The sequence below is a fragment of the Camelina sativa genome, chromosome 14, assembly GCF_000633955.1.
Source record: "Camelina sativa cultivar DH55 chromosome 14, Cs, whole genome shotgun sequence".
Taxonomy (NCBI): domain Eukaryota; kingdom Viridiplantae; phylum Streptophyta; class Magnoliopsida; order Brassicales; family Brassicaceae; genus Camelina; species Camelina sativa.
In genome coordinates, this window is record NC_025698.1 from 9,372,640 (window position 1) to 9,398,590 (window position 25,951).

The 25,951-nt window shown below is 36.0% G+C and overlaps 5 protein-coding genes across 8 annotated transcripts; 1 reads left to right on the plus strand and 4 right to left on the minus strand.

Moving 5' to 3' along the window:
- LOC104740638 (uncharacterized protein At1g01500-like) lies at positions 1,952 to 4,249 on the minus strand. Of its 3 annotated transcripts, none has more exons than XM_010461308.2 (3): positions 4,158 to 4,249; positions 2,951 to 3,776; positions 1,952 to 2,421 (listed from the first exon to the last, which is right to left on the minus strand). In XM_010461308.2, the coding sequence occupies exons 2-3, from the start codon at positions 3,644 to 3,646 to the stop codon at positions 2,209 to 2,211; spliced, it is 909 nt and encodes a 302-aa protein (XP_010459610.1). In that variant the 5' UTR covers positions 3,647 to 3,776; positions 4,158 to 4,249; the 3' UTR covers positions 1,952 to 2,208. The 3 variants fall into 3 exon arrangements, with proteins under 3 accessions (XP_010459610.1, XP_010459612.1, XP_010459611.1); XM_010461310.2 differs by having other exon boundaries at positions 4,075 to 4,166; XM_010461309.1 differs by lacking the exon at positions 4,158 to 4,249 and adding an exon at positions 4,015 to 4,151.
- Positions 3,787 to 6,299, minus strand: LOC104743404 (putative FBD-associated F-box protein At5g56410). The gene is made up of 4 exons (XM_019235262.1): positions 5,272 to 6,299; positions 5,046 to 5,186; positions 4,158 to 4,966; positions 3,787 to 3,801 (listed from the first exon to the last, which is right to left on the minus strand). The coding sequence occupies exons 1-3, from the start codon at positions 6,202 to 6,204 to the stop codon at positions 4,721 to 4,723; spliced, it is 1,320 nt and encodes a 439-aa protein (XP_019090807.1). The 5' UTR covers positions 6,205 to 6,299; the 3' UTR covers positions 3,787 to 3,801; positions 4,158 to 4,720.
- LOC104740639 (probable methyltransferase PMT28) lies at positions 6,788 to 10,341 on the minus strand. Of its 2 annotated transcripts, XM_010461312.2 has the most exons (9): positions 10,075 to 10,341; positions 9,030 to 9,964; positions 8,801 to 8,950; positions 8,439 to 8,709; positions 8,271 to 8,363; positions 7,996 to 8,170; positions 7,655 to 7,897; positions 7,368 to 7,562; positions 7,085 to 7,283 (listed from the first exon to the last, which is right to left on the minus strand). In XM_010461312.2, exons 2-9 carry the CDS (start codon positions 9,861 to 9,863, stop codon positions 7,085 to 7,087), a joined length of 2,160 nt encoding a protein of 719 aa, XP_010459614.1. In that variant the 5' UTR covers positions 9,864 to 9,964; positions 10,075 to 10,341. The 2 variants fall into 2 exon arrangements, with proteins under 2 accessions (XP_010459613.1, XP_010459614.1); XM_010461311.2 differs by having other exon boundaries at positions 6,788 to 7,283; positions 9,030 to 10,341.
- Positions 14,490 to 16,635, plus strand: LOC104740640 (3-ketoacyl-CoA synthase 4-like). The gene has a single exon (XM_010461313.2). The coding sequence runs from the start codon at positions 14,861 to 14,863 to the stop codon at positions 16,415 to 16,417; it is 1,557 nt and encodes a 518-aa protein (XP_010459615.1). The 5' UTR covers positions 14,490 to 14,860; the 3' UTR covers positions 16,418 to 16,635.
- On the minus strand, positions 21,262 to 24,732 carry LOC104740642 (sugar transporter ERD6-like 4). Its single transcript, XM_010461314.2, has 17 exons — positions 24,222 to 24,732; positions 24,023 to 24,085; positions 23,828 to 23,917; positions 23,662 to 23,721; positions 23,509 to 23,574; positions 23,354 to 23,419; positions 23,183 to 23,258; positions 23,009 to 23,073; positions 22,831 to 22,923; positions 22,643 to 22,723; positions 22,475 to 22,559; positions 22,330 to 22,376; positions 22,193 to 22,255; positions 22,048 to 22,107; positions 21,897 to 21,962; positions 21,754 to 21,813; positions 21,262 to 21,683 (listed from the first exon to the last, which is right to left on the minus strand). Exons 1-17 carry the CDS (start codon positions 24,414 to 24,416, stop codon positions 21,456 to 21,458), a joined length of 1,464 nt encoding a protein of 487 aa, XP_010459616.1. The 5' UTR covers positions 24,417 to 24,732; the 3' UTR covers positions 21,262 to 21,455.

Consider the following 25,951-nt stretch of genomic DNA (forward strand, 5'->3'; position numbering starts at 1 on the left):
TTTCATTTTTTTAATCAAATGGCATACCGTAAATACTTCATCTTCTTCATCGCTAATTTCTCATTGCTGTATCCGACTAAAACGAAAACTCGTCGCATTCTCTCCGTCATATCAGATTATGTATATCGGTTAAATTGCTCTCTTGGTTTACGGTTAAGAATCGGTTATTTTAGATTTTATTTAATAAACAATCTTGTGTTATTGAAAACATAAAATGAAGTATTTTATAAGATTGTTACATCTGAAATGGTATCAGAGTTTTTTCTCAATCTCGCTTCATTCATCTTCTTCCGCAAGCTCGTTTGGGATGGATTGTTGAGTTTTCAGTCCTGTCCATCGAGGTATATGCTTGTCTATGCCTAGTGTCTCAATCATATAGTTATATAATTCATGGAAAATTTGGATAACAGTCTTCTGACTCATTCTGTTTCGTATTCTGTCTTGTAGGTATTAATATAGAGGCGCAGGGACAAAAACACATCAGATCAACTCTCGTTGGTCTTATGATCAACTCTCTCGTTGATCTTTTTATCATCTCTCGATGATCTTCCAATCAACTCACTCGTTGATCTATTTATCATCTCTCGATGATCTTCCTACCAAATCTCGTTGGTCTTATGATTAGCTCTCGTTGATCTCATATATCATCTCTTGATGATCCTAGATGTAATTTCTCAATGCCTATCATATATCATCTCTTGATGATCCTCCAATCAACTCTAGTTGATCTCACATACCATCTCTCGATGATGCTCCAATCAACTCTAGTTGATCTTGTTATCATCTATTGATAATGCTCCTATCAACCATCGTTGATCTCGTTATCATCTATTGATAATGCTCCCATCAACCATGTTGATCTCATATATCATCTATCGATGATCCTCCAATCAACTCTAGTTGATCTGATCATATCATCTCATGATGATCTAATCATATCATCAACTCTCGTTGACAAAGAAAGGAATAGACTTAATACTTGCAGAGGTTTATGTTTGGTCTTTCAAACTGACCAGAAACAGATGCACAAGAGAGAGAGTAAGGAGGGTGTTTGTACCGGGGATTGCACAACTTAAACAAATAAAGATTTTGTGGGAAAGAGCAAGCAAGTTCTTTTATTAATCGGGGAAAACGTGAGATCGTCACTTAAAACAAGTCGGGATAGAGCTTGTTAGTTCACAAGCGAACTAGCAAGCTTAAAGTGACGAACTGAAAATAGGAATGAATTATACGAAAGACAATAACAGTTTTCGATGCAAAGTATTGCTCTGTAGGTATTGTCCGCGGGTCAGGATGGTGATCACAATAAATGCTTTCTTCTTTTATAGGGGACTGTTGACCTAAGGGTGTCTAGGGTTTTCGTCGTGAATTCCCGAGATTGCCCTTTGCGGGAATTAGTGGACTTGCTCCCAATCTGGTCGGGCCGAGATTGTAATTAATGAGTCTTGTTGGGCCGAGTGGCATATTGGGCGTAGCCCATATCCAACAGAGGGGATGCATATGACCTTTGCCATGACAGGTGTGCTTGCTTGGCAGGTCGTTTTTTTTTTTAACAAAACCTTCGGGGAGAGCTTATGAAAAACGGAAGTGTGATGGGAAGGATTGCAAGAGTTAGTTTGGCCTTTTATGTTGCAAGGGCAGAGCAACAAAGTTTGTGAAAGTGGGAAATATTGATTTTTTTGTTGTAGTATCATTGTATTCTTGTGGGTGATGAATAGTGAGTCTGGCACTCTATTAATCAATATGTACAACATGTATATCATGGTTAAGCGTTATAAGAATCTTACTCTGGTTCTTACATGTACCTGATTAAAACTATTGTGCAGGATCATGATGGTTGTTCGTTTAAGCTAGAAACGTAACTCTTATTGGCATATTGGCTATAAACATCTTTCTTATCGATATGAAAGGAGTATCAATAACTTTAAGTCAAATTTATTCAAAGGCACTGAAGCCAAAAATTCAGTTAACTAGAACTTGTAATCCTCTAGTTACAGAGCTAGTTTGCAAGTCCTCAATCAGCCAAGTTCTGAATACAAAAAAAAGCTATACTCTCACTCGTTTATTTACAGCAAAACAAACACCAACATTTCCACACCCAAAGTGTTTAATTCACATCACACCCAAATAGAAACGGTTTTTATAAAGAGGAATTCTTTCAAAATTTCAAGGTAAAAAAAAGTGCAAATGTATACATTACTAAACTAGCTAGAGAAGCCTCCTCCTGAAGTTTCTGGTAGTTGATTGGTAAGTACGAACGAGAAGACCTACACCAATCCCAAGACCAACACAGACACCTAGTCCAATCCCAACACCAACCCTTACACCTGCATTAAACCATGACATCTCTCCATCTATGCACTCACTTCTCCAATACATGTCCCCTTCGTAATCCTCTTTGTAATTCGCATACTCTGTTGCCTACAGACAAAAGGAATGATACTTACTATACAAAGAGTGATAATTTTTTTTTAAATGGTCCATTCCCAAAGAATGCAACAGACTTTAGATCACATCATAACAACAAAGCAAATATTGGGGGGTTATGTAAGTGACAAACATATGTGGGTCATAGAAGCAGCAGACAAAAGGATAAGAACTTAAAGATAAAGGAGGCAAATGAGAGATTTCTATTTATCTCTTCAGTCGTAAACTGTGTCTAAGCCACATGCTAAAACCATCAGGGGAAAACCACTTCAGTTTATACATGACTTCTATCTTCATAAAACTACCAACAAACATGTAATCAATGGGGAAAGAGGAGGATCCAACATGTTATGAAATATCAGTTTTTGATCAGGGATAGTAATTAATGTGTTGAACACAAAACAAAATGTTCAAGAAAATTGGGAGACATTGAGAAGAAAGAAGATTGTACCAGGCATATGCTATATCTTAAAACAATGAAAGCAGAACTTTTAAGGATGGCAAATGACAACTTGAAGGTTACCTGAAGATCAAGTACAGAGGAGGTGTCTTTCTGAGGCTCTGCAGTTTCATACTCAGGAATTGAATCTAATGCCAATCTTCTACTCTGCTTCTTTCTCAAACCAAGTTGCAGAGTCTTGGTTAAGATGATGGGTTTCCTTGAGAAGCAACCAGCAACATAGACCTCAATAGTTGGCAATGGAGACGATAAGTCTTGACCATTTATGCTCTTCTCCTTAAGGAAACCAGACCCTGCAGTGATCTCAGCCTCGCAATTCATCTTCCATCGATTCTTTGATTCCCCAGTGAACCCATTACAATCAGACATTTCAAGAGTTCCAGACAAGATTAGCTCATTTTTGTCATACACCTCAAACTTCACACTACCAGTTAACCTGATATTATCTGTGCTGACATAAGTAGCTTCTTCAGATTTCTTGTCTACTCGATCTCTCCTGAGCTGTGAAGAACCTCCTTCTGAGTACATTCCCAATCTAACACCGTTAATCTCCAGAACCGTATCTGGATCCAAAGGAATGTGATTGATGATGAGGACTTCAGGGGTCGAATCTTCCACCAAGAAATTGCTTATCCGGACATAGAACACTCTCAAATCCAACCAGGGTGATAAGCTTCTGGAGCTATGCTGGTTAAAGTTATGATATCTAGATATTTGATAGGCTTCACCATTGTCAAGTGTCTCACAAGGCTCCTCCATAACCAGAGGAAGAGAATCAACAACCGTTTACAACCCAACGTTAATTCTCTCACTCCAAAGTCTAATCGGAAAACAGATGTGTGTGTGTATGCTCAAAACTCCAATGAAAAATCCCAAAAAAAGAAGAGACCTGGTTTTACGGAACAGAAAAAAGCCTAACTATAATGAGGACATGAAACGAGGAATACTTAAACGGGTAAAGAGAATCATTCTGTCACACAAAAGAGAAGATTCCCATTGAACACAACAACAGAAGGAATAACACAAGCTATATAGACTACTAAAAAGTATAAGAATCACAAAAGATAATCTAAAGATTCAAACTTTTGCACATGCAGAAACGCTAAGATAATCTCTGCTAAACTTACAAGTTGACCCAGATAAGAAATCAAGTTTCAAGAAGCTTCCTCAACAACAAAAGGAACTACCTTTACAACAAACTCGAAGCTTCTGAAAACTATGAAGATCCGAAGAGAATTGGAAAAACAATAATATCAATATTAATCCTTACCGAAAGAAGAAATCAAAATCTGGTAGAACTTGACTCGTCCTAGACTCGTAGTGTACAACATCAATCCTCTTGTCAACGTCTTAAACAAAACGAAAAAAGATTTATAAAGGATAAATTTTTATATATGGCCAAGATTAAACTTGGACGAACCCACCACAAAGAAGATCACAGCTTTTGCTTTTCGATCTAATGGGAACGCAGCGCGTGTCCGAGGATTGAGATATGGACCCAGTTTGAGCTGATCTTATATAATAGTTTAATGAATGTTCTCTGTTTTAAGGAAAAAAATATCTTTGTTATCTGTTAAATAACAAGTGTTTTAAATGTCGGTTAAATTGGGAGAAAAAAGTCTTATGGTGATGAAAGGGAAATACATAAATATCAGAAACAGTGATTGGTCGGAGAAGAAAGTGAGGTGGGAGACGAAGGTGATGTGTTCTTCTGACCTAACAACTAACGATCTTATCGTTTTAAAAGTTTTACCGTTTCGTCTCTCAGGACCAAAACTGTTTGTTGTTTTAAATGACACACGAAAACGACGTGCAGTTTTTCATAGATCATTATTATATTAAGAAAACATTATTTCCAATAATACGGGCATGGGTCATAGAACCGGGAGACCATGTCCCGGGGAACGGTTCAGACTTTAAGCGACGAGAATTTTTGGTGATATACGCAATCATATCTTTCGCTTCTTGTCTTTGTGGTAAGTCTGTCCACTTGAAAGTCTCGAGACTCGTCAGCAAACACTCAGGCACGGGTGTCACTTGATCCCAGCAAATCAGTGGAGAATTAAAACATAATGGGAACTTCTGGGAAGGAAAAAGTGAAAGAGTTAAATCACACGGAAGTGAAGATGAAGACACGATTGAGTAACATGAAACTTACAGTGTGGGAGTAGAGCTCAAGAGCTTTTAGTTTAGGAGATCCTTTGAGCAACCGGACAAGTAAAACCGACCAATATGGTTTACAAACACATATCTTAAGACTTTCAAGTTGATTGAAGCAAATTGCATCAACATTCCTAGCCTGCGTTCATAAAACAATTTGAAGTTAAATAATGTTGATTACTATATGTATGAGATCTAGATTTAGTATATGAGAAAGATATTACCTCGGTGGGTTGGAGCATTAAGCACAAGTTTAGACGCTTAACGGATGTGAAAGATCCGAGAAATTTCTCGCATTCAAAGATATTAGCATAGACGTATGCCTCTTCAAGCTTTGGCATATTCTTAATCAAGAAGCTATTGTTGCAGCAGTGATCAACAAGTTTGATGTATTTCAAAGAAGGAGCGACAATTTCAACCACGTAGGGAGGAAAATCCTCAATATGATCTAAAGATATAGATAAACTCTTCAGAGATTGTAAAATGATGGGGACAGCTTCCAGTCCCATATTATCATATTCATCTAGTTTTAAGACCAATTCTTCAAGATCAGGGCAATTGGCAAGAAGCAATCGAAGAGATCTTTTATCGAAGAAGATTACTTCTTTAAGGTGCAAAGATTTCAACGAAGGAAAACAAACCGTGTGAGAAACATCGAGTAGTTGAACATCTTCATCTAAGCAGTATCTCACTCCTCCTAGTTGCAAGTTTTTCAGAGATGGAAGACAAACCTTATTAGGAACAACCACGAAAACTTCATCATCAAGTTTCAGGGTCTCGAGCGATTTGCAGGTGTACAAGCAATCTGGCAATGTAGCAGCTTTGTAATGAGAAAAATACTCAATGCTAAGCTCCCGCACACAGAGAGAAACTGCAACTTCAACCCACTGTTCGATATCTTCCGGTTGAAACGGTAAAGTAGTAAACTTGAGACGCAAGCTTTCCAAGACCGGAAAGCTGTGTAGTGGCAGATTTCTCTTGATAAAACTTCGCAACCTCCGGAGACGTTTAGTTTCACTGTCATCATACTCAAGTTTTGGCACTCGCATCCAAAGAAACTTCCATCGTTTAGACAAAATGCTAGTGGTCACAGCAACTTTTGTTGGAAGAAATGATAATATCTTCACCAGCAAGTCATCAGTATTGATCTTGTCCATATCTTGAAGAAAAATAAAGATTCTTTGAAAGGGGAAAGAAACACCGATATTAACAAAAACAGAGTGAACAAGGAGAGGTTGTGGAGAAGGTTCGGAATGAGACTTTTCTACTGACTAGATGTCTAGATTACCACTTCATCTAATATATATAATGGAAAACAAGAATTATCTCAAACGACGTTTATTTTTTTTTTAATTTTTTGAATCTATATTCTTGGTCAAAGTTTGTATTCGACGACTATTTTTATCTTTTTTTGGGGAAAATGTTGTTTTGGAAACTAGAATGTGTTTTGGGAACTAGAAAGAAATTTAAAATACAACAAGTTCATTTTTACGGTTTATAAACACGAAACCTTTATCACAACTTAGCCTTGTAGGCACTTCAATTAATGGTGGCCTACACCTACATTTTGTGTTAATTGCCAGGAGAACACCATTGATCCTACACTTTTTTGTCATTTAGAGTCAAAGAAAATAAGTTATTGACCTTTAACATGTTTCTCACGTATTCTAGAAACCCACTTTGAAGTTGGAATGTCTACTTAGTCAAACAAAGAAGTTATCACCAATATCATAACTGAAATAAAACATAACAGAATTATACACTATACTGTTACACAATAGTACAATACTAATAGTAAAAGCATATCTACATTATCACCATCTTGGTTATTGTTGCTTTTGTTCTGGACACTTCTTTCACAAGCAGTGTGCCAACTCTGATCTAGAGATCCACAGTTTTCTATCATCCATCCACAACATACCATGCAGATCAAGGTAGTTACAGAGAGACAGGTTGTGTAAACAATGAAGATGTATACAAATAGTTCAACTGTAATCTCTGATTGATGATGCACAGACAGTAACAAAAGTAAAAGAATCATGGACGCCACAATGTCTTCTGGGCACATAACATTCCTTCTTTGTCTTGAGCATAAGTCATTCGAATCTCCCAATGCAAGCTTCTTAATATCTCTTCCAATGGCTCTAATATCTCCACTTTGTCACGCACAACCACCCAACCTCCAGGCCTTGTCAACCTATCCATCTCCACCACGATTGAAGACGGTTGCTTACACCTGTAAAATAAAATGGAGATTTCATGGCCAGGTTTCTCACTTGATCAGCTATTTTGGAATCAAAGATCACTACCACTTTTTTACCGGTTTTTGAGCCGCGAAAAGAGATGATCAGCATGAAGAAGGTCATAAGATCTTGGATATGTTCCAAATGATTCACACCAATCATGGTATATACCGAGGAGGCCTCTTTCGTATATGAAAGGAAGTGTGTCTGGTGAATGAACAGGCACTACATTCATTACCCACACATTTTGCTTAACGAGTGACGCCGCAAATCTATTAAAGTTTGCAACATCCAAACCAGTAAGAATCACCAAATACGAAAATGTTCTATGAACAAGCAGTAGAGAGTTTTCCTTTTTCCATACCCGCCATAGATTGCTGTCATGTCCATCACGTTCCGGATATGTAACCAGTCAATGCCTAATCCAGTGAGGTAAGATTTGTTTACCATAGCATTCCAACGATTTGCATCTTCAATTGCTTTCTCTTTGCTAGTTAACCACTCAGGGTATGTTTCAAGTCTCTTTGGCCATTCTTCAGGCCACTCTGCTCCATGCTGTTCTATAGCCGACGGTATATCATGTATACAAGTTTTCATCGGCACATACCTATCCAAAGATGGAGCACAGGAAATTTTTTACATCATAATGGACATAAGAAGAAAGAAAACTTATGACGTTTAGTTTAGCACCACTGCTTTACTTACCAGGCTGCATCAGGGTTTTCGTTGTCCTTGCAAAGATGTGGATTTTTCTTCCTTCTCAGTTCATAAATATCATTTGATTCTGGTTTCTGATATATTCTCACTCCCATTTCACTTGCTTCTTCGGTTTTGTGTGCAAGAATATTCCAACAAATAGAAGCTGTCAATGCGGTCATCGCTGCCAAACCCACACACCAGAGACAACTTTGTCACACAAAATATAATAGGCAAGTCGATAAATGCTAAAAGCAGAAGTAAAAGACATGAATATATATAACCTTCATCATCCTCAATCTTGTCATTATTACTTGACAGAATGAAGTATCCATTAGGTCTTAAAATCCTGTTCATCTCCAGAAGAAGTTTACCACCTGAGATTGATGAAATATATAAGTAATCACGACTCGAAAAGCATAAACGACAATGTCAGATAAATTAATACTTACCATGGGAATGCCAGTGGATTCCACAAGCAGCACAATGAATAGTATCAAAGACTCCACTAGGAAAAGGAAGCCTTCTACTTGCTAAAGAGCTGACTAAAGTAGGAAACCCACGTTCAAGAGCCACCTGTGCTAAGTCGACTAGATCGTCCTTTAAGCCTAGAGATACTGTCAAAACATCCTTATCCAGCAATGCAGCCACAAAACTTGACTCTGAACAGCCAATGTCCAACACTATACGAACATTCTTTCCCCATTCAATATCTGGTACCATCTATCAAACACCAATCATGTTTTTATCTCTAACACAGAACTTGGCTCCAAAGAAAAAGCAAGTTCATAAAAAAGTAACAAATGATACTCACCTCTTGAATGAATTCAAGGTACTGTAGAACATTTCCGTTGAACGCAGTCTGGTTCTGTGGAAAAGTTAGGTATTCACCCGAGTCATTCACCCAATTGTGCTTCTTAATATATGCAGCCAACTTTGGATGCGCCACGTTCTTATACACTATCTGATATAAACAAAAATGACATTAGATCAAAACTAACTTGAACCAAATAACTCAAAAAAAAAGCTCAAAAATTATATACCTTAGATTTGCTCTCTGGCCATGAAACAGGAGGATCATAGCCATCATGTGGTAGAGGAACAAGACACATAACTGGTTTCTTGGGACAACTCCTCTCTCTATGTCTATAACTCTGAAGCCTCCCTATTAAACCATCGTTATCAATACATGGCATGTAATTGTGCTTGCTCCTAGTGTTACACAATCTCCAGATATACTCAGCTTTAGGATCAAACACCGGACCTTTCCTCTTCCTCTTTTTACTTATCTCGTTAACGGTTACTTCCTCATTCTTCTCTTCCACTTCTTCATCAACTGAAGCACTTGAATCATCCGCATTTCCATCAGATTCCCCTTCACTGCCATCAGACTCAGTTCCTTCTTCTCCATCTTCCTTATTAGACTCAGAGTCGTCAGATTCCGCCTCTCCATGTTCTTGATCCTCCTTAACAACAACTTCTTCTACTACCACAGGCTTCGGCGAATCCTTCTTCTTATGTGGATGAGACACAGCATGCTCTTTCTTTTTCTTAGTTTCATGTTTATGAACAGACCCACCAACTTTTCTCCCTTCTTTTGATTTCAAACCAGGTTCAACTTTACCTCTCTCGTGTAACTTGCTAGATTCAGATACCTGGTGAGCTGACTTGGTGCGAGCTGACACTGGTTCAGCTATGTCGTCGAAGCTCTCTCTCTGAACATTGAAGGTTGAAGCAGAGGAAGATAAGAAGGACCAGAAGAAGACGAAGCAGAGACCCAAAAGAACAACAAACGCCATCTTCACCCAAATCCCTCTTGGCTGTTTAATCCTACGCGCGAAATGAGCAATCCCCATTTCTCGTTTTCTCTCCATCATTTTAAAAAATCTCAAAAGAAACCACTTTTTAACGCATCTGAACAAACAGAGATCTCTAAAGAACCACTTTAACCAAATTTGCAGTAGCCAAATTGAGAAAGCTGACAAAAGAAGAAAATTTACAGATTTGGTCGAGAGGAAAAAAAAAAACAAATCTCAGATTTCTCTCAACGGAGATTAATGTGAAGACAAAAATAGAAATTTGCAATACCCAAATCGAATCGTAGAATTTAAGCTTGGGAAAGAAGGTAGATCATCAATCACACAACTGAAAATTACAACTCTTTTTTTTTGAACTTGCACTATATTATCCTCAATACTTAGTGTAGTTGAAAGTTGAAAATCAAAAGAAAAAAATGGGAAATTATAGGCTTCTATTTTTGGTAATAGCGGAGCAGTGGTCACTGGTCAGAGCTTTGTCCGATTTCGGAAAGAAGAAAAAATGCCAATGCGGCGAAACAACCGGAGGTGACGGAGATTTGCAATTGTATCTCTTGTCTCTCCCCCCCCTAACAGATCAGCCATCGAAGCGCAAATGGGCTTTAAGAAAATAAAACCCAATGGGCTCATGTGGTGTAATTATAATATGTGAATGTTGGTTGACTGTGTATAGGCAAATAAATTACATTGTGTTGTAAAACACTTAGTGGACTTCATAAGACCGGCCTATATACAGTCCATGAACTTGGTCCTTCGGTCCGTGCACCATCAGCCCATCGGCCCATCGGCCGAAGCGTTCTCGGCAACACCCTAATTTTATGTCGGTTTAGCTTAGGCCTTTGTACTCTTCTATATATATGCATGTAACCTCGAGTTTAATCAATAAGAATATACAAGAGCTTTATCCCTAAACTCTATATTCATAACACGTTATCAGCACGATAGACTCCAACCACCTAAAACCCTAAAACCCTAAGGCAGCCGCCGATTTCATCTTTCTCTTCCAAAACCCTAAACCGCCTCTTGTTCTTCCTCTCCTCCGAGATTTACCTCTTTATCTCGAAGTTCTTTTGGTGATTCACGAGCATCCTTTAGCTCGTGATCAAGTTACATACAAAACCTGATCGAGGTTCGTGGTTCGCGGATCAGAGTGAGATCCAGTGCGAGCGGTACAAGGAGCTGTTCGTGGGAAGCTGTTCGAGGTTCGTGGAAGCTGTTCGGGGTTCAAGGTTCGTGAGATATCTGATATTAAAAGTTATGTTAAAATTCTATAAAACTAAAAACAATGAAATTGGAATTAAAACATAATTAAGATAAACTTCTAAATTAATTTAGTGGTTATCTAAAAGGATTAAATCAGTATTTTACTAAAATCCTAGACTGAATAAGGAAAACTTAAGAAAAAGGAAATCCTATCTAGAAATTGTTGCATGCATTAGCCTATTTGCTTTTGTTGTTTTGCATGCATGAATTTAAACCATAAAACTATAAGTGGCAAGGCATGTTTCGGTCTCAAATACCGCATGGCCTAAGGCATGGTTCGGTCTCAAATACTGCATGACCTATTGATTAAGTGCATGGTTGGATCTTAAATATCGCATGCTAACATTCGGATGTCTACTTCTGTTTTATGCAGATGGCAAGCCTTAAGAGCCTAGACTATGCTATCCTGAATGCTTCTAGTGACAACTACTTGCTATGGGCAATGAACACCAAGATCAACCTGAAGTCAAAGGATTTGTTCGAGTGCATCGAAGAAGGTTCCGTATGCACGGACAAGCAAAAGAATAAGTGTATCCAGCACATGCATCATCACATTGCTGAGAGTCTCAAAAGTCAGTACCTATTCATAGAGGATCCTCTCGCCCTTTGGACAGCGCTTAAACGCAGATACGGACACCAAAAGACGGTGCTCCTACCAAAGGCCGAGTACGATTGGAAGCACCTAAGGATCCAGGATTACAAATCCGTGGACGATTATAGCTCTGAGCTTTTTAGGATTGTCTCAGTCCTTAGGTTGTGTGGTACTGTAGTGACAGAGAAGGAGCTACTGGATAAGACATTGTCTACCTTTAGCCCTAATAATATTGTCCTTCAGCAACAATACCGGCAAACGAAATTTGCTGACTATGGGGAACTCAATGAGTGTTTACTGCTAGCTGAGCAGAACAATGAACTGTTGCTGATGAATAGTGCTATGAGACCTCCTGGTACAGCCCCATTACCAGAAGCACACAAAGTTGATTTGGGAAAGAAAAGTGTTGCAGAGCCTAAGGAGCTTAGAGAGCCTAAAGAGACCAACTACGTCCACAGAGAAAGACACTACGACCGTGGCCGTGGTGGCAGAGGACGTAGCGGTCAAGGAGGCCAAGCCGGCCGCAGACGTGGTAGCAAGGGCCGTGGGTCCTTCAAGCCACAAACCAAGGCAAAATCGGTTTGTCACCGATGTGGTATGTCAAACCACTGGGCAAAGAACTGCAGGACTCCCAAACATCTTATTGATGCATATCAAGAGATCTTGAAGAAAAATCCAGAAGCCAACCATGTGCATCTCGATGATGAAGGAGATTTCGATCATGAGAATGATGACTCCCTAGAGACTTCCGATTGTTTTAAAGATGATGAATGAAATTTTCGGTTTTATTTTGGTTTAATTCTATGCTTTAATTTATTTATATGTATTGGATAATTGATTTGATTTAAATTTAAGAATTTTATTTTATTGCCTTATAAACAATTAAAACATAAAATGTTGTTTCATATAGAAATGGCTGAGGATATGAGTGAGCTAGTGGTGGATAGTGGATCTAGCCACACTATACTAAAAGATAAAAAATATTTTATAAACCTCACCATTAAAAATGCCAATGTTAGTACAATTGCGGGTATAGCAAACTTGATAGAGGGCTACGGCCATGCTCACATTTTGTTGCCTAAAGGCACACATATTGAACTAAGTGATGCCTTATACTCACCCAGCTCTAAGAGAAACTTATTGAGCTTTAAAGATATAAGACTAAATGGTTATCATGTTCGAACATAATGCGTAAACTAATTAAAAGTTCGAATGGGCACAACCTTACAGAGAAAAAAGTTATCCCTAAACATCTCAAGGGAGATCGGACGAAGCACATACTGCCAAAGTTCTTCTTCACACATGAACTACAAAAGGCCAGAGAAGTTCAAGTAGTGCAAGTTCAGTCATGCGACAACACAGCCGATTTCTTCACCAAATCGTTACCGACTACAACGTTCAAGAAGCTCACGCATCAGATTGGAATGCGGAGGTTTAGGGACTTGGAGTGATGTTTGGAACAGGGGAGCAATGTGTGCTGTACTCTTTTTCCTTCACCAAGGTTTTGTCCCACTGGGTTTTCCTGGTAAGGTTTTAATGAGGCAGCATCCCCTAAGCACATTGCGTCGATCCCATCCAACATAGGCACGGTCATCTCGTCCAAGGGGGAGTGTTGTAAAACACTTAGTGGACTTCATAAGACCGGCCCATATACAGTCCATGAGTACTTGGTCCTTCGGCCCGTGTACCATCGGCCCATCGGCCCATCGGCCAAAGCCTTCTCGACAACACCCTAATCTTATGTCGGTTTAGCTTAAGCCTTTGTACTCTTCTATATATATTCATGTAACCTCGAGTTTAATCAATAAGAATATACAACAGCTTTATCCCTAAACTCTATATTCATAACACAGTGTAATGCATATTTATTACTTCAACTTTCAAGGATGATAGAGATCTCAAATTCCAAAGAGATTTGGATAGCACTTTCATAAGATTTGCCACATTTTTTATATGTTTAATTGTAGTATATCCTTACAACAACAAAGTCAACGTCGCTGTTTTCTTTCTTCAACCACAATAGATAGATCCTTTAAAAAATATTTTTGATAAATTTCTTAAAACGTTTCTTTTGGAAATTAGTACTATCATTCTACATTCTCCCTTACATTATGGTTTTTCAAAACTTACAAAATTTACTATAAGTAGAATGTTAGAATAACTTGTTGGTAAGACTAGCACTTACTACGCGAATTAATGGGATGTACATAGTTGTTTACGACATAAAACGTATCACTTTTGATCATTTGCAGTTAGAGGAAATGATTCTTTTTTCCTTAACCAAAAACTTATCAGATTTGGACTAGTTAGAACATTTTTTAATTTTTTTTTTTAAAAAAAAACTTTACAGTTACAGAATTTAGCTAATTTGAAAATGCTAAAATCTCTTTTTTTTACTAATTAAAAATTTTCTTTTTTGAAAAAAAGAAAAAAACAGCTTATGAACTAATAATGCATGGTGAAAGTCCCTTGGCCCAGTGGTTGGCCTAGGGTTCATTAATGTTTCTATACCAGGATATTTGGGGTTCGAATCCCGGATAATACGATTTATTAATTGTGCAGATTAATAGAGACAAATTTACAGACGATCTCCAGTAATGTACAATTATCATCATGAAAGTGAGCATAAAAAAGGAAGGTGACCATCAAAAACAAAAACATGGCGCATCTAATAGAATCAAAGGAACTGTCCATAGTAAAATAATATGTAATTGTTCTCATAATTTACAAAATTAAATAATAAATTCAAAAAAAAAAAAAAAAAAATCAATGATGCATCATCACGTTTCCCGGTTCTATCTTGTCTATATTTTGATGAGTGCTTCGTCAAGATTCGTTTCAAAAGAAAGCGTGGACCCCTACCGTCTCCTCCATTACCACCACCACCACCTTTGGTTTCGAACCCTCCAAATAAAACATCTCAATTTCTGGGTCTTTTTTTTTTGTGTGTTTCCCTCTCCATTTGCCTCGTTTTTAAACCCACCAAAACCCTAGTTTCTGACATTTCTCTATCTGGGTGTTCTCAATTCCAGCTCGTTTTAAAACTCCTGGGTTTTGGTGGGTCTTCGTCAAATTTGTCTCCTTTAACGGTCCCTTTCACTTGCGCATGTATAAAAATCGACGACTGACTTTACAAAAAAATCACCTTTTTCCGTAAAAATCCAGACTTTTTTTTTTCTTTTTAATTTGTTACTGCTTCACAATGGCCGGTGCCGGAGAATCACGAAACACCGGCGGTGGTGGTGGCAGTGGTGATGGTTCGGTTGGGGTACAGATCCGACAAACACGGAGGCTACCAGATTTTCTCCAGAGCGTGAATCTCAAGTATGTGAAATTGGGTTACCATTACCTAATCTCAAATCTCTTGACTCTCTGTTTATTCCCTCTCGCCGTTGTTATCTCCGTCGAAGCCTCTCAGATGAACCCAGAAGATCTCAAACAACTCTGGATCCATCTCCAATACAATCTGGTTAGTATCATCATCTGTTCCGCTGTTCTAGTCTTCGGGTTGACCGTCTATGTCATGACCCGACCTAGACCCGTTTACTTGGTTGACTTCTCCTGTTATCTCCCACCTGATCACCTCAAAGCTCCTTACTCTCGGTTCATGGAGCATTCTAGACTCACCGGAGATTTCGATGACTCTGCTCTCGAGTTCCAACGCAAGATCCTTGAGCGTTCTGGTTTAGGGGAAGACACTTATGTCCCTGAAGCTATGCATCATGTTCCAGCTAGGATTTCGATGGCTGCTGCTAGAGAAGAAGCTGAACAGGTCATGTTTGGTGCTTTAGATAACCTTTTCGCTAACGCTAATGTGAATCCAAAGGATATTGGAATCCTTGTTGTGAATTGTAGTCTCTTTAACCCGACGCCTTCGTTGTCTGCGATGATTGTCAACAAGTATAAGCTTAGAGGTAACATTAGAAGCTACAACCTCGGAGGTATGGGTTGCAGTGCAGGAGTTATTGCGGTGGATCTTGCTAAAGACATGTTGTTGGTACACAGGAACACTTATGCGGTTGTTGTTTCTACTGAGAACATGACTCAGAACTGGTATTTCGGTAACAAGAAATCAATGTTGATACCGAATTGCTTGTTCCGAGTTGGTGGCTCCGCGGTTTTGCTGTCAAACAAGTCGAGAGACAAGAGACGGTCTAAGTACAGGCTTGTGCATGTTGTCAGGACTCACCGTGGGGCAGACGATAAAGCTTTCCGTTGCGTTTATCAAGAACAGGATGATACAGGAAGAACCGGGGTTTCTTTGTCGAAAGACCTAATGGCGATTGCAGGGGAGACTCTCAAAACCAATATCACAACACTAGGTCCTCTTGTTCTACCGATAAGCGAGCAGATCCTCTTCTTTATGACTCTAGTCGTGAAGAAGCTTTTTAACGGTAAAGTTAAACCGTATATCCCGGATTTCAAACTTGCTTTCGAGCATTTCTGTATCCATGCTGGTGGAAGAGCTGTGATCGATGAGTTAGAGAAGAATCTGCAGCTTTCACCTGTTCATGTTGAGGCTTCCAGGATGACGCTTCATCGATTTGGGAACACATCTTCGAGCTCCATTTGGTATGAATTGGCTTACATTGAAGCCAAGGGAAGGATGCGAAGAGGTAACCGTGTATGGCAAATTGCGTTTGGGAGTGGATTTAAATGTAACAGCGCCATTTGGGAAGCGTTAAGGCATGTGAAACCGTCTAACAACAGCCCTTGGGAACATTGTATTGACAAGTATCCGGTAACCTTAAGTTATTAGGCTTAATTTGAGGAACCGGCATTGTAAACTCATTCCATGGTTGTTTTCTTTTTTTTTTTCTTTTTTAAAAAGAGATCCTTAGATTTGATCTCTGACAATGTCAATGTACTTGTTGTTTTGTTTATGTGTGTTGGAAGATTTTGTGATGTTTCAGTTACATTTTCTTGAGCTCATGTTTTCAGATCTTAGATGTATAATGCAATATAAAATTATGGTTATCAAATAAAATAAACCGATAAGCAAAGGAGTTTTGTAGTATAAATTTGTTTTTGTCCAGCTTTGTGCCTTGTCGTTTTTAATGAATGGTCACTATCGTTGTGCTAACAGATATTCACACTCGTGTTAAATGGTGTGATTGTGTGAAGATGTGACCCGTTACAGCGTCACTACAAAACCATTTTTTTATACTACTGTCGTAACGTTCTTGTAACGCATAATTTCGTTACTTTGTTAAATTATTTTCCAAGTTTATTTACTTTCTTTTGGAAGAAAAGTGACCTACCTTTAGTTTGTTTACTTGGGTTCCAAATTTATTTTAAATGAGTGGTCAAATTGGACCGTCGAACATGCCAAAAATTTTGTTTAAACAAATGATTTTAAAAGTTTTATTATATTATTTTAGATTGCTTACAAAACTATACTCCTAGAGTCAACTGCAAAATTGATTACCTTTTTTTCTCTCTCCAACATTTGTCATTTTCTCCCAATTAAATCTTTATGTGTTTATTGTATTCACAAAAATGCTATTATTTCTAATTTATTTGAATTTCTTGCGAAAATGTTTATTACATCCATATCCTCATCTTTTTCTTTTATTTACGGTTGTGTCACCACCATCAATTTTCCAACAACCATGAACAACCAAATTTGAAGCTTTTAATGTTTCAACAACCTGAATTCGTGAGCTTAAATAACATCCAATGCTATGAGAACTTAATTTCTTCCATCTCCTCTCTATTTTAATCCAGGAAAATTTGCAAGTGTGTTCATCTTGTTATATGTCATGATTTTTGGATAGTGATTAAATTGGTGTTAGGTTTCTTCTTTGGTAACTAAAGAAGACGTCTTCGGCTGCTTGACATTGCGAAACAACCACCCATAAGGTTATTTTCTGGTAGATTCGTGATTTTTCTTGATTTTTTGCGAAATTAGACTTCATTTGTTAGTCTAACCGTCAAAATATCATGTAAAGTCTACTATGTGGTTAGTTTTGCAATTAAAAATTTATCGAGTTTCGAGCCCGTAGACTGAAATTTCAGTCTCCTTAATTTCATTTGAAAACAAAAAAATATGATTCAGACTGCATTATAATATTTCCGTCAGATACTTCGTTTGCAGTATACTAAGGTGTATTTTTGCAATTGACCAAATTCTTGACTTTTTAGTGATGACTACGAGACTAAGTCTTCTTATGATAATAAAAGAGTAGACTTCTATAGTGACTATTTTTGGGGTTGACCAAAATATTTAAGCATTGACCGTAATATTATTGATAAAAAATTAATTAGTTGACTGCAAAAGAAGTTTACTAATTAAAAAATTAAAATGTTGGTCAACACCAAAAATGACCATGGCAGACTGCAAACGAAGTCAATATTCCTGAAGACTTCGTATGTAGTCTACTTGGCGAAAGTCAAACTTGGTCAATTACAAAACTAACCACAACGAAGTTTACTTTTTCTAGTTAACGGATATATGAAGTCTACTTGTTAGCTAGAAGTCTACTACAAAATCAATGGTTTGGTCAATTGCAAAAATAACCAGAGTAGATTGTAATCGAAGTTAACTTGTTGAAACTTTCTAAGAAGTCTACTTTGTTCTATGTTTTTAATTGCAAAACTGACCAAAAAATTAACAAAGGAAGACAACAAAAGTCAACTATCCTAGTAGACTTAAGCTGGTGTCTGCTTTATTAAATTGTAATTGCAAAAATAGACCACACAAAATAGATTTCAAGGGAAGTATCTTCATAGAGGCTAGTTTATGTCTACAAGGTTGACATCAACATGAAGTCTTCATAATTTGAAAACCGATTTATTGCAAATTGGTAAATAATTTTAAAGATTTTCTTGTTGTATTCTTTGATATATGATATGTATTTGCCTCTGTATGTTTTTGAAATGATTATATATTATACATATGGAAAAATCAAGTTATTGGTTTTCTTAGGCAGTTAGGTCATTAACTTAGACTTATTTTGGAAGTCAACGTGTGGGAGTTCTGTGTGAAGTCTGTATAATTGAAAAAGTCTTTAATTGAAAATATAAAAAGATTTTTTTTGATTTTTTAGTTCGAAGATGAAGCGGCAGGGTTGAAGAATACAGAGTTCGGCGAGATATGGTACAAATTATAATAATTATAATAATCCTGGTTTTAGAAAACCAATTCCGGTTTATTTGTAATGATTATGTCGACGACTTCTCTGGCAGACTTCTGCACGGGAAACTGAACCGTCTGCAAATCAATCAAATCAATTTAATATTTGTAATGATTATGCTGAATACTTATCCTAAAGACTTCTTCTAAGAATATAGAATTCTACAATTATAAGTATGAAATGAAGTGAGATATAAATTTTTTAAGAATTGACCAACTGTGAATGATTTCAATCTCCAACACTACAATGAAGGGTATTCTTAGCTATTAGTTGTTACACTAAATCTTATTGAAATTACAAATTTCTAGGATTTTTTTTTTCAGTTTTTGGATAATTTGACAAATTAGAAGAGAAACCTGCCATAATTTTATAAAAATTATATTTTTTATTATCTCGACGACTTCTCTGGTAGACTTCTGCACGGGAAACTGAACTGTCTGCAAATCAATCAAATCAATTTAATATTTGTAATGATTATGCTGAAGACTTATCCGAAAGACTTCTTCTAAGAATATAGAATTCTACAATTATAAGTATGAAATGAAGTGATATATAAATTTTTTAAGAATTACCCAACTGTGAATGATTTCAGTCTCCAACACTACAATGAAGGGTATTCTTAGCTATTAGTTGTTACACTAAATCTTATTGAAATTACAAATTTCTAGGATTTTTTTTCAGTTTTTGGAAGAGAAACCTGCCATAATTTTATAAAAATTATATTTTTTATTATGTCGACGACTTTTTTGGTAGACTTCTGCACGGAAAGCTGAACCGTCTGCAAATCAATCAATCAATTTAATATTTGTAATGATTATGCTGAAGATTTATCTGGAAGACTTCTTCCTGGAAAACTAAACCGTACTTTAAACTACAAATCTCAATTTTTATTTAAAAAATACCAAAATAATTTATTATAATTATTAAATTAATAATAAAATAAAAAAAATCAAAATCTCAATTATTTACAAACATATTCTGGGTAATTCTCTTCCACCGTCACTACTCCACCGCCCCATCTTCTGTTTAATCTTCTCCATCGGCTGTAAAATTCTCGGCCTCCACCATCTCCTGCTTAATCTTCTCCTTTGCCTGTAAAATTAAAGACAAGAACAAGCTTTGGTAAAAAATCTGACTTCAAACAATTAAATCATAAAAATTGAAATAAAAGTTGAGATCAAACTCGAAAAAGAAAGAACTAAACTTTTTCCAACAGATTACCCAATAATAATTCTCAGATCCAAATAAGAAAATACATGTAAAACCCAAATTCAACCAACATAAAACTAAAAACCTAGATTTGGTAGGTAGATATGAAAACAAAACCTTTGGGATTAGATTTGAATATGAATGAATGTCAGATCTGGAGGGAGATTCGTAGAGTCACATTTGCAGAACTTCTTCAATAAAAAAATAAGAGAGAAAAAAGAGGATATATTGGAGTTTTAGATCTACTTTTTTTTTTTTGGAGAGCCAAGATATATTTGAGAGAGGGGCAAGTAAAATAAAAGAGAATCTAGGGTTTTCATATTTATCTTTGTAACCACGAAATATTTTGTGGGTATATGTAGCTGAATTTTTGAGAGCAACAATATTAGAATTTTTTAGAGAGAAATTTTGGAGAGAGAGAGATCACATAAAAAATTAGGGTTGACTTAGAGAGAGAAGTATATATATGGTTAAATTAAATTATCCGGTTAGGTTAAAATCAAAGAATCAATACGTATTCGGTTAGGTTCAGCTATCGGTTTGGTTAAATTATCGGTAAAATTAAGATAATATAATATTAACGGTTGATGGCATAACAAGTCAACCACAAATAATCTGCACAGAAGTCTACTTAAGCAAACCCTAAATCAAATAATTTTTGCCTAATCAACCTTTTCTTGTTTAATTTGACTCGTTTATATGTAAATTTATTTTATTTTAATGCATGAAGTCTATGTGGTTATTATTTGATCAATAGTTTTATCAAATTATTTTTTATAATTTTTTTAATTAAAATTTAAATTATAATTAGGGAGTAGACGTCTTTTTATATCTTCTTGTTGACATCAATTTATAATTCTTCTTAAAGAAATCTATTGCAGACTTCCTCGGGTTACATTTGTCATTTCGGCTTCTGTTTTTTGTGTGGTCGTAAGGGAGTGATAATTTCAACATCCTTAATAGTTATGTTTCTCGAAAATCAAATATGGAGTCTACGATTTCATTCAAATGCAAATAAAGGTACAAAAAATGCAATTGTCCCTATTATTTTCTTGTTTTTCAAATCGACCGCCGTTTGCATTGGAAATAAGTCCCTTCACGTTCGCCAAACAGCAAAATAAGCTTATCACATGGTATGGTAGGTTTCTCATTTGGATCTATACCATCAAAAATTGCTTTTTCTGATTTGTCTTTCTCTATTAACTTAATTTTAGATATTGTTGAATATATTGCTGTTAATCTTTACGAATCCGAAAAATTACACCAAAATAATCATATTTATAGTAAAATAATATGCTTGTACAAGATAAACAAATTATAATGAATGTCCAAAAGGAGGACATTGAACAAAGCAAGAAAATACAAACACAGAGGAGGACAAAAGAATGATCTGTAATGGAGAAAGCAAAAGTGAAAAATTGTGTATTCTCTTTTTCTTTTTTCTTGTTTTGATCATCTGAACAAAGCTTGAATCTCTTCAAGCGTTTTGCCTTTAGTCTCAGGAACCCAAAGACTCACAAAGACCACTGTGAATCCACAAACCAAAGCGTAGAGAGTGAAAGTTCCTCCACTGCTCCAAGCTAAGAGCATATTTGCAGTCATTGTGACTAACCATGACACGAACCAGTTTGCCAAAGTTGCTATACTTCCGGCTAAACCCTTTATATTGACTGGAAGAATCTGTTTTGGACAAAATTAAGCGATTAGACGTTTACTCTGGCACTAAGTAACAATTTTTAATATCCAGTACCTCAGACATAATCAACCATGGAATTGGTCCCATTCCTAAAGAGCAAGCAATAACCATAGCCTGTAAAGAACTCAGTAAGATTTAGCACACATACCACAATTAAGTATGTTTCGTTGTGTGAATGTATAAAACGAACAACTTACCACAACTCCAACTACTGAAACCATGCTTAGAATGTTGTACATATGGGAATCAGGTGACACATATTCCTAACAAGATATTAAGTAAACTCATTAAAATGAAACTCGACATTGTAGAAAGTACAAGTATAGATGTCAAAAGTTAAAATGCTACCTTAAGGAAAAATGCGACTGCCACAATGACAAGGCTTATGGTCATTCCGATAGAAGAGATCTGCATTTCAGAGGAAAACGATGATACTACGTATGCATATTCAGACTTTTGTAAGATGTACATACGAGTCTCAAATATTCCTCACCATGAGCAGAAGTCGACGACCTGATTTATCTACCAACCATGTCGCTACTGCAGTCGCCACTACCTGGTTTAGAATGAACCAATGGTTAAAACAATCGAATCTCATGTCTCCTAGATTAAATCATTGAAATTATATACCTGAACAGCGCCAACTCCAAATGTTGCCGCATTACTTGATGTCACCCCTAAGTGAATAATAATTGGAAAGCATGATAAGAAATCTGTTTATTCTGTCTTAGGACTTAGGAGCATTCCAAGAATAAAAATAAAAATATGGCTCTACCTGCAGATTCAAAAATTGTGCTTGAATAGAATAAGACACCATTAATTCCTCCAAGTTGTTGAAGTACAAGGAGCCCTATACCAACCTGTAACACGGATTATACAAAACCTGTGAGATTCTTTCATGTGTAGACAAAAATTAGTTTCAGAGGTAAGAGACTAATTGTACCATTAGTGGGAAATAGTATCTCCTGCGCTTGAGGTCTACAAACCGAATTGCAGAACGTTTGCTAGATGATGCCACAGATCTCTGCATAGTGCATAAATGGAAATTTCACAAAAGACATAACATTTAAAAATAATCTTGATCTCACAAACCAGTATCATCAAATCAAAGCATTTTTCAGTAGTCAGTACCTTGATTTCATTAACCTCAACAGTAATATCGGTATCAAATCCACGAAGAACTTGCAATGAAGTTTCGAAATCATCTGTCAAACCCATCTTTGCCTACAATTACGAAAGCAAAACCCTTGAGGATAACTAATAATGCAACAAACTCAACAATATAAGTTAGTTGGTTCTAAAGGCATACCAACCACCGAGGAGATTCAGGAATGAAGAAAAGACCAGGTATCAACAATGTACACGGCAATACTCCTAAACGTAAAGAAGACAAACAAGAAAGTGATTATTAGACTGTATTGATAACTTTTTAAAAATCTTCTATAGTTTCTCCCAAGCCAAGTCGAAATGTTATGAGAGTTACCCAAAACTGCAAGAATTCTCCATGGAACAAAGAGACCGAGTAAATAAGCCAACATTATCCCAATTGTTACAGAAAGCTACAGAACACCAAAGTATTAATGTTTTGATGTTAATATAAGAATCAGCTCATAAAATGCAGAAAGAATAGTGAAGCTAATGAAACATGACAAACCTGGTTAACTGAACCTAAGGCTCCTCTCATGTTCTGTGGAGCAATCTCGGCTATATACACAGGCACCTAAAACCGCGATTCCAAGTTGTGTAAATTATATCTATACTCAAAATAAACATTTCTGAAACAAAAGAACTGATTGAATCTAGTATTACCGTATAAGAGATAACCCCAACACCGAAACCTTCTAACAATCTTCCCATGTAAAGAAAAGAAGTATCCTAGAGAAAAACCAAGAAGAACGACTTAGTAAGTAGTTAGAGAGATAGGCCAATGATATCAGAAACTTGAGAACATCAAATACTCACTTTGGCGAAAGATATAGACAGCCATCCAATAATATTGGGAATTGCAGCAATCATCAGAGACTGCAAAGAAGGAAAAAAAACAACAGCAAATAAGATATAACAAGAAAGAAGATGTTACTATGACAAAATAAGAACAGATAAAGATCAAAAAACAAACTATTATTACCCCTTTACGTCCGATGTATTCAGCAATCTGACCACTTGCAATAGCTCCAACCATAGCACCCACATTGGATAGAGACCCGAACACAGAGTACTAAAACATCAAAGATGAAACTTAAAAGTCAGAAATTTTTTGAACAAAGAGTTTTTAAAAAGAAAGAAACAGAACAGTTGGTTAATAAAGATGGGGCCTTTATACCTCAGATACAGTTAAACCAAGATCCTTAGTAATGGCAGCTTGAGTTGGAGAGGAATAACCACACTGAAAACACAAAACATAAATCAAAGATCAGAACTTTATCATTTTCTTAGTCAAATTAAACAAAAGCAGAAAGAAAAAAGAAAAAAATCACATTTTCTCAGTTCCATTATTGAGATTTTTGTGTTGATGTTCTTACAGTGAAACCGAATTGAATAGGACCAAGAGCAACAATCAAAACACAAGCTAGGACAGAGATAGAGCTGTCTCGAATGACTTGAGACGATTCCAACATACTAGATTGTCTCGAACCCATCCGATACCAACTTCCCGTGTGTAAGAAGGGTCGCCGAAGATCATTTCTACCCTCTTCCGTCTCTTCCCTAAAACTCATCTCTTAAATCTCTAAAATTCTACAAAAAAAAAACAATCGTAATCTCTAGAGAAAGATGCAAAAGGAAAAGGGTCGAGAGAAAAAATGCCGATCCTAAACTGGAAAGTGCAGATATGAAATTTTTAGAAAACGAGATTTTGATTCAGGGGAATATAATGAAGAAAGCTGGGATGAAATTGAAGACGATGTAGACTGTTTTGTTTTGTTTGGTTGTTTTTTTTAAATTCTTCTTCGATGGTTTGTATTTGGAGCCTATGCGTGGAGAGACGCAGACTGTTTCATAGTTTTCCACCTCAGACGCATCTCCTCCTAATAATAATATCATCAGATTTATAGAATTCGTAAGGATGGATCTCTATTTTATTTTTTTTTGCCTCTCGACAAAAAAATATCTAATTTAATAATATTGTTTTACTACTACTAGTATAAAAGTCTATAAGATATAATTTACTACTAGTATAAAATTTTTGTCTGGTCGCTTTGGAGTTATTATTGATTTCTTTTGTATAGATTTTTGTTTGTTTTTGTTTTTTTAATCATTTCACCATGTTCACATAATCACATCTACGAGCACTACACTAATGGCTTTGATTTATTTATCTTCTAGGCTTCTTCTACATACTTCTAATATAATAAGCTTTTAAGAAGAAAATTGTATTATTTTTAATAAGCTTTTAGATGTTATATAAATATCAGTAATTGTGTTTTAAAAATGACTTTTTTTTTGTTTGTTTAGGTAAACAGTCTACTTCGAACATATATATTTTTCTTAGATAATTATAATTAGAGTTTCGCATATGTATTGCAATATTATGAGTCCACTAGATATTATTTATGTTTAGTAGAATCGCATTACCATTTGAATTCAAACAGAAAAAATACATATGTTGTTGAACACCAACAAATTTTGGAATAATGATATATCGTGGTGGAAAATTTAGCTAAAAACTTAAGTACAGCAAAAAATAATAAGAAAATTATTACTATTGTGAAAAAAACTTATTTACTGTTATGTGTTTTTCTATTTCGTATCAGAGTAAAACTAAAATAGAAATATAATGCTCGAATCAGGCCTCAACTTTATAACATTTCCTCTAGCTATCTCGTTGATATTGATGTCGATAGGTCATAAATATGCAAGTGACATTAAATTATTAAATAAGTTCGAATAATGATATTTGTTTTCTAGTAAATGAAAAATACATGGATGTCAGTATTTTTTTTCAAGTACTTTAGATTACACAAATAATTGTTTAGACACGCAACATTGTTTACATATTAAAAATATTTAAAATCTTGGAAAAACGAAATATTATTTCAGAGTTTCAAAAAATAAAAAAATAGTGGCAAAAATAGCTAAAACCATGACGACAAAATTTGTTCCCACATATACCTTTAGAATTTAGATATACAAATTTTCTTATACATAACATTGAATTTTTGTTTTTTTTTATGTTAAATATGAGTACTCTGCAAATTGAATCTATCTTACATAAGTTGTTAATAATTAACGTCGGCAGCTATGCTATATTTGC

Coding starts and splice junctions, on each gene's coding strand:
- LOC104740638 (XM_010461308.2), bottom strand. CDS start 3,646: ATGGAGGAGCCTTGTGAGACACTTGACAATGGTGAAGCCTATCAAATA. Junction 2,422..2,950: donor CCTCTGTACTTGATCTTCAG/GTAACCTTCAAG, acceptor TTTTGTCTGTAG/GCAACAGAGTATGCGAATTA.
- LOC104743404 (XM_019235262.1), bottom strand. CDS start 6,204: ATGGACAAGATCAATACTGATGACTTGCTGGTGAAGATATTATCATTT. Junction 5,187..5,271: donor TAATGCTCCAACCCACCGAG/GTAATATCTTTC, acceptor TTATGAACGCAG/GCTAGGAATGTTGATGCAAT. Junction 4,967..5,045: donor TTGAGCTCTACTCCCACACT/GTAAGTTTCATG, acceptor CCTTCCCAGAAG/TTCCCATTATGTTTTAATTC.
- LOC104740639 (XM_010461311.2), bottom strand. CDS start 9,863: ATGATGGAGAGAAAACGAGAAATGGGGATTGCTCATTTCGCGCGTAGG. Junction 8,171..8,270: donor CAAGATTGAGGATGATGAAG/GTTATATATATT, acceptor TGGGTTTGGCAG/CGATGACCGCATTGACAGCT. Junction 7,898..7,995: donor GAAAACCCTGATGCAGCCTG/GTAAGTAAAGCA, acceptor ATCTTTGGATAG/GTATGTGCCGATGAAAACTT.
- LOC104740640 (XM_010461313.2), top strand. CDS start 14,861: ATGGCCGGTGCCGGAGAATCACGAAACACCGGCGGTGGTGGTGGCAGT.
- LOC104740642 (XM_010461314.2), bottom strand. CDS start 24,416: ATGAGTTTTAGGGAAGAGACGGAAGAGGGTAGAAATGATCTTCGGCGA. Junction 22,560..22,642: donor GATACTATTTCCCACTAATG/GTACAATTAGTC, acceptor TCCGTGTTACAG/GTTGGTATAGGGCTCCTTGT. Junction 22,256..22,329: donor TTGGAGTTGGCGCTGTTCAG/GTATATAATTTC, acceptor ATTCTAAACCAG/GTAGTGGCGACTGCAGTAGC.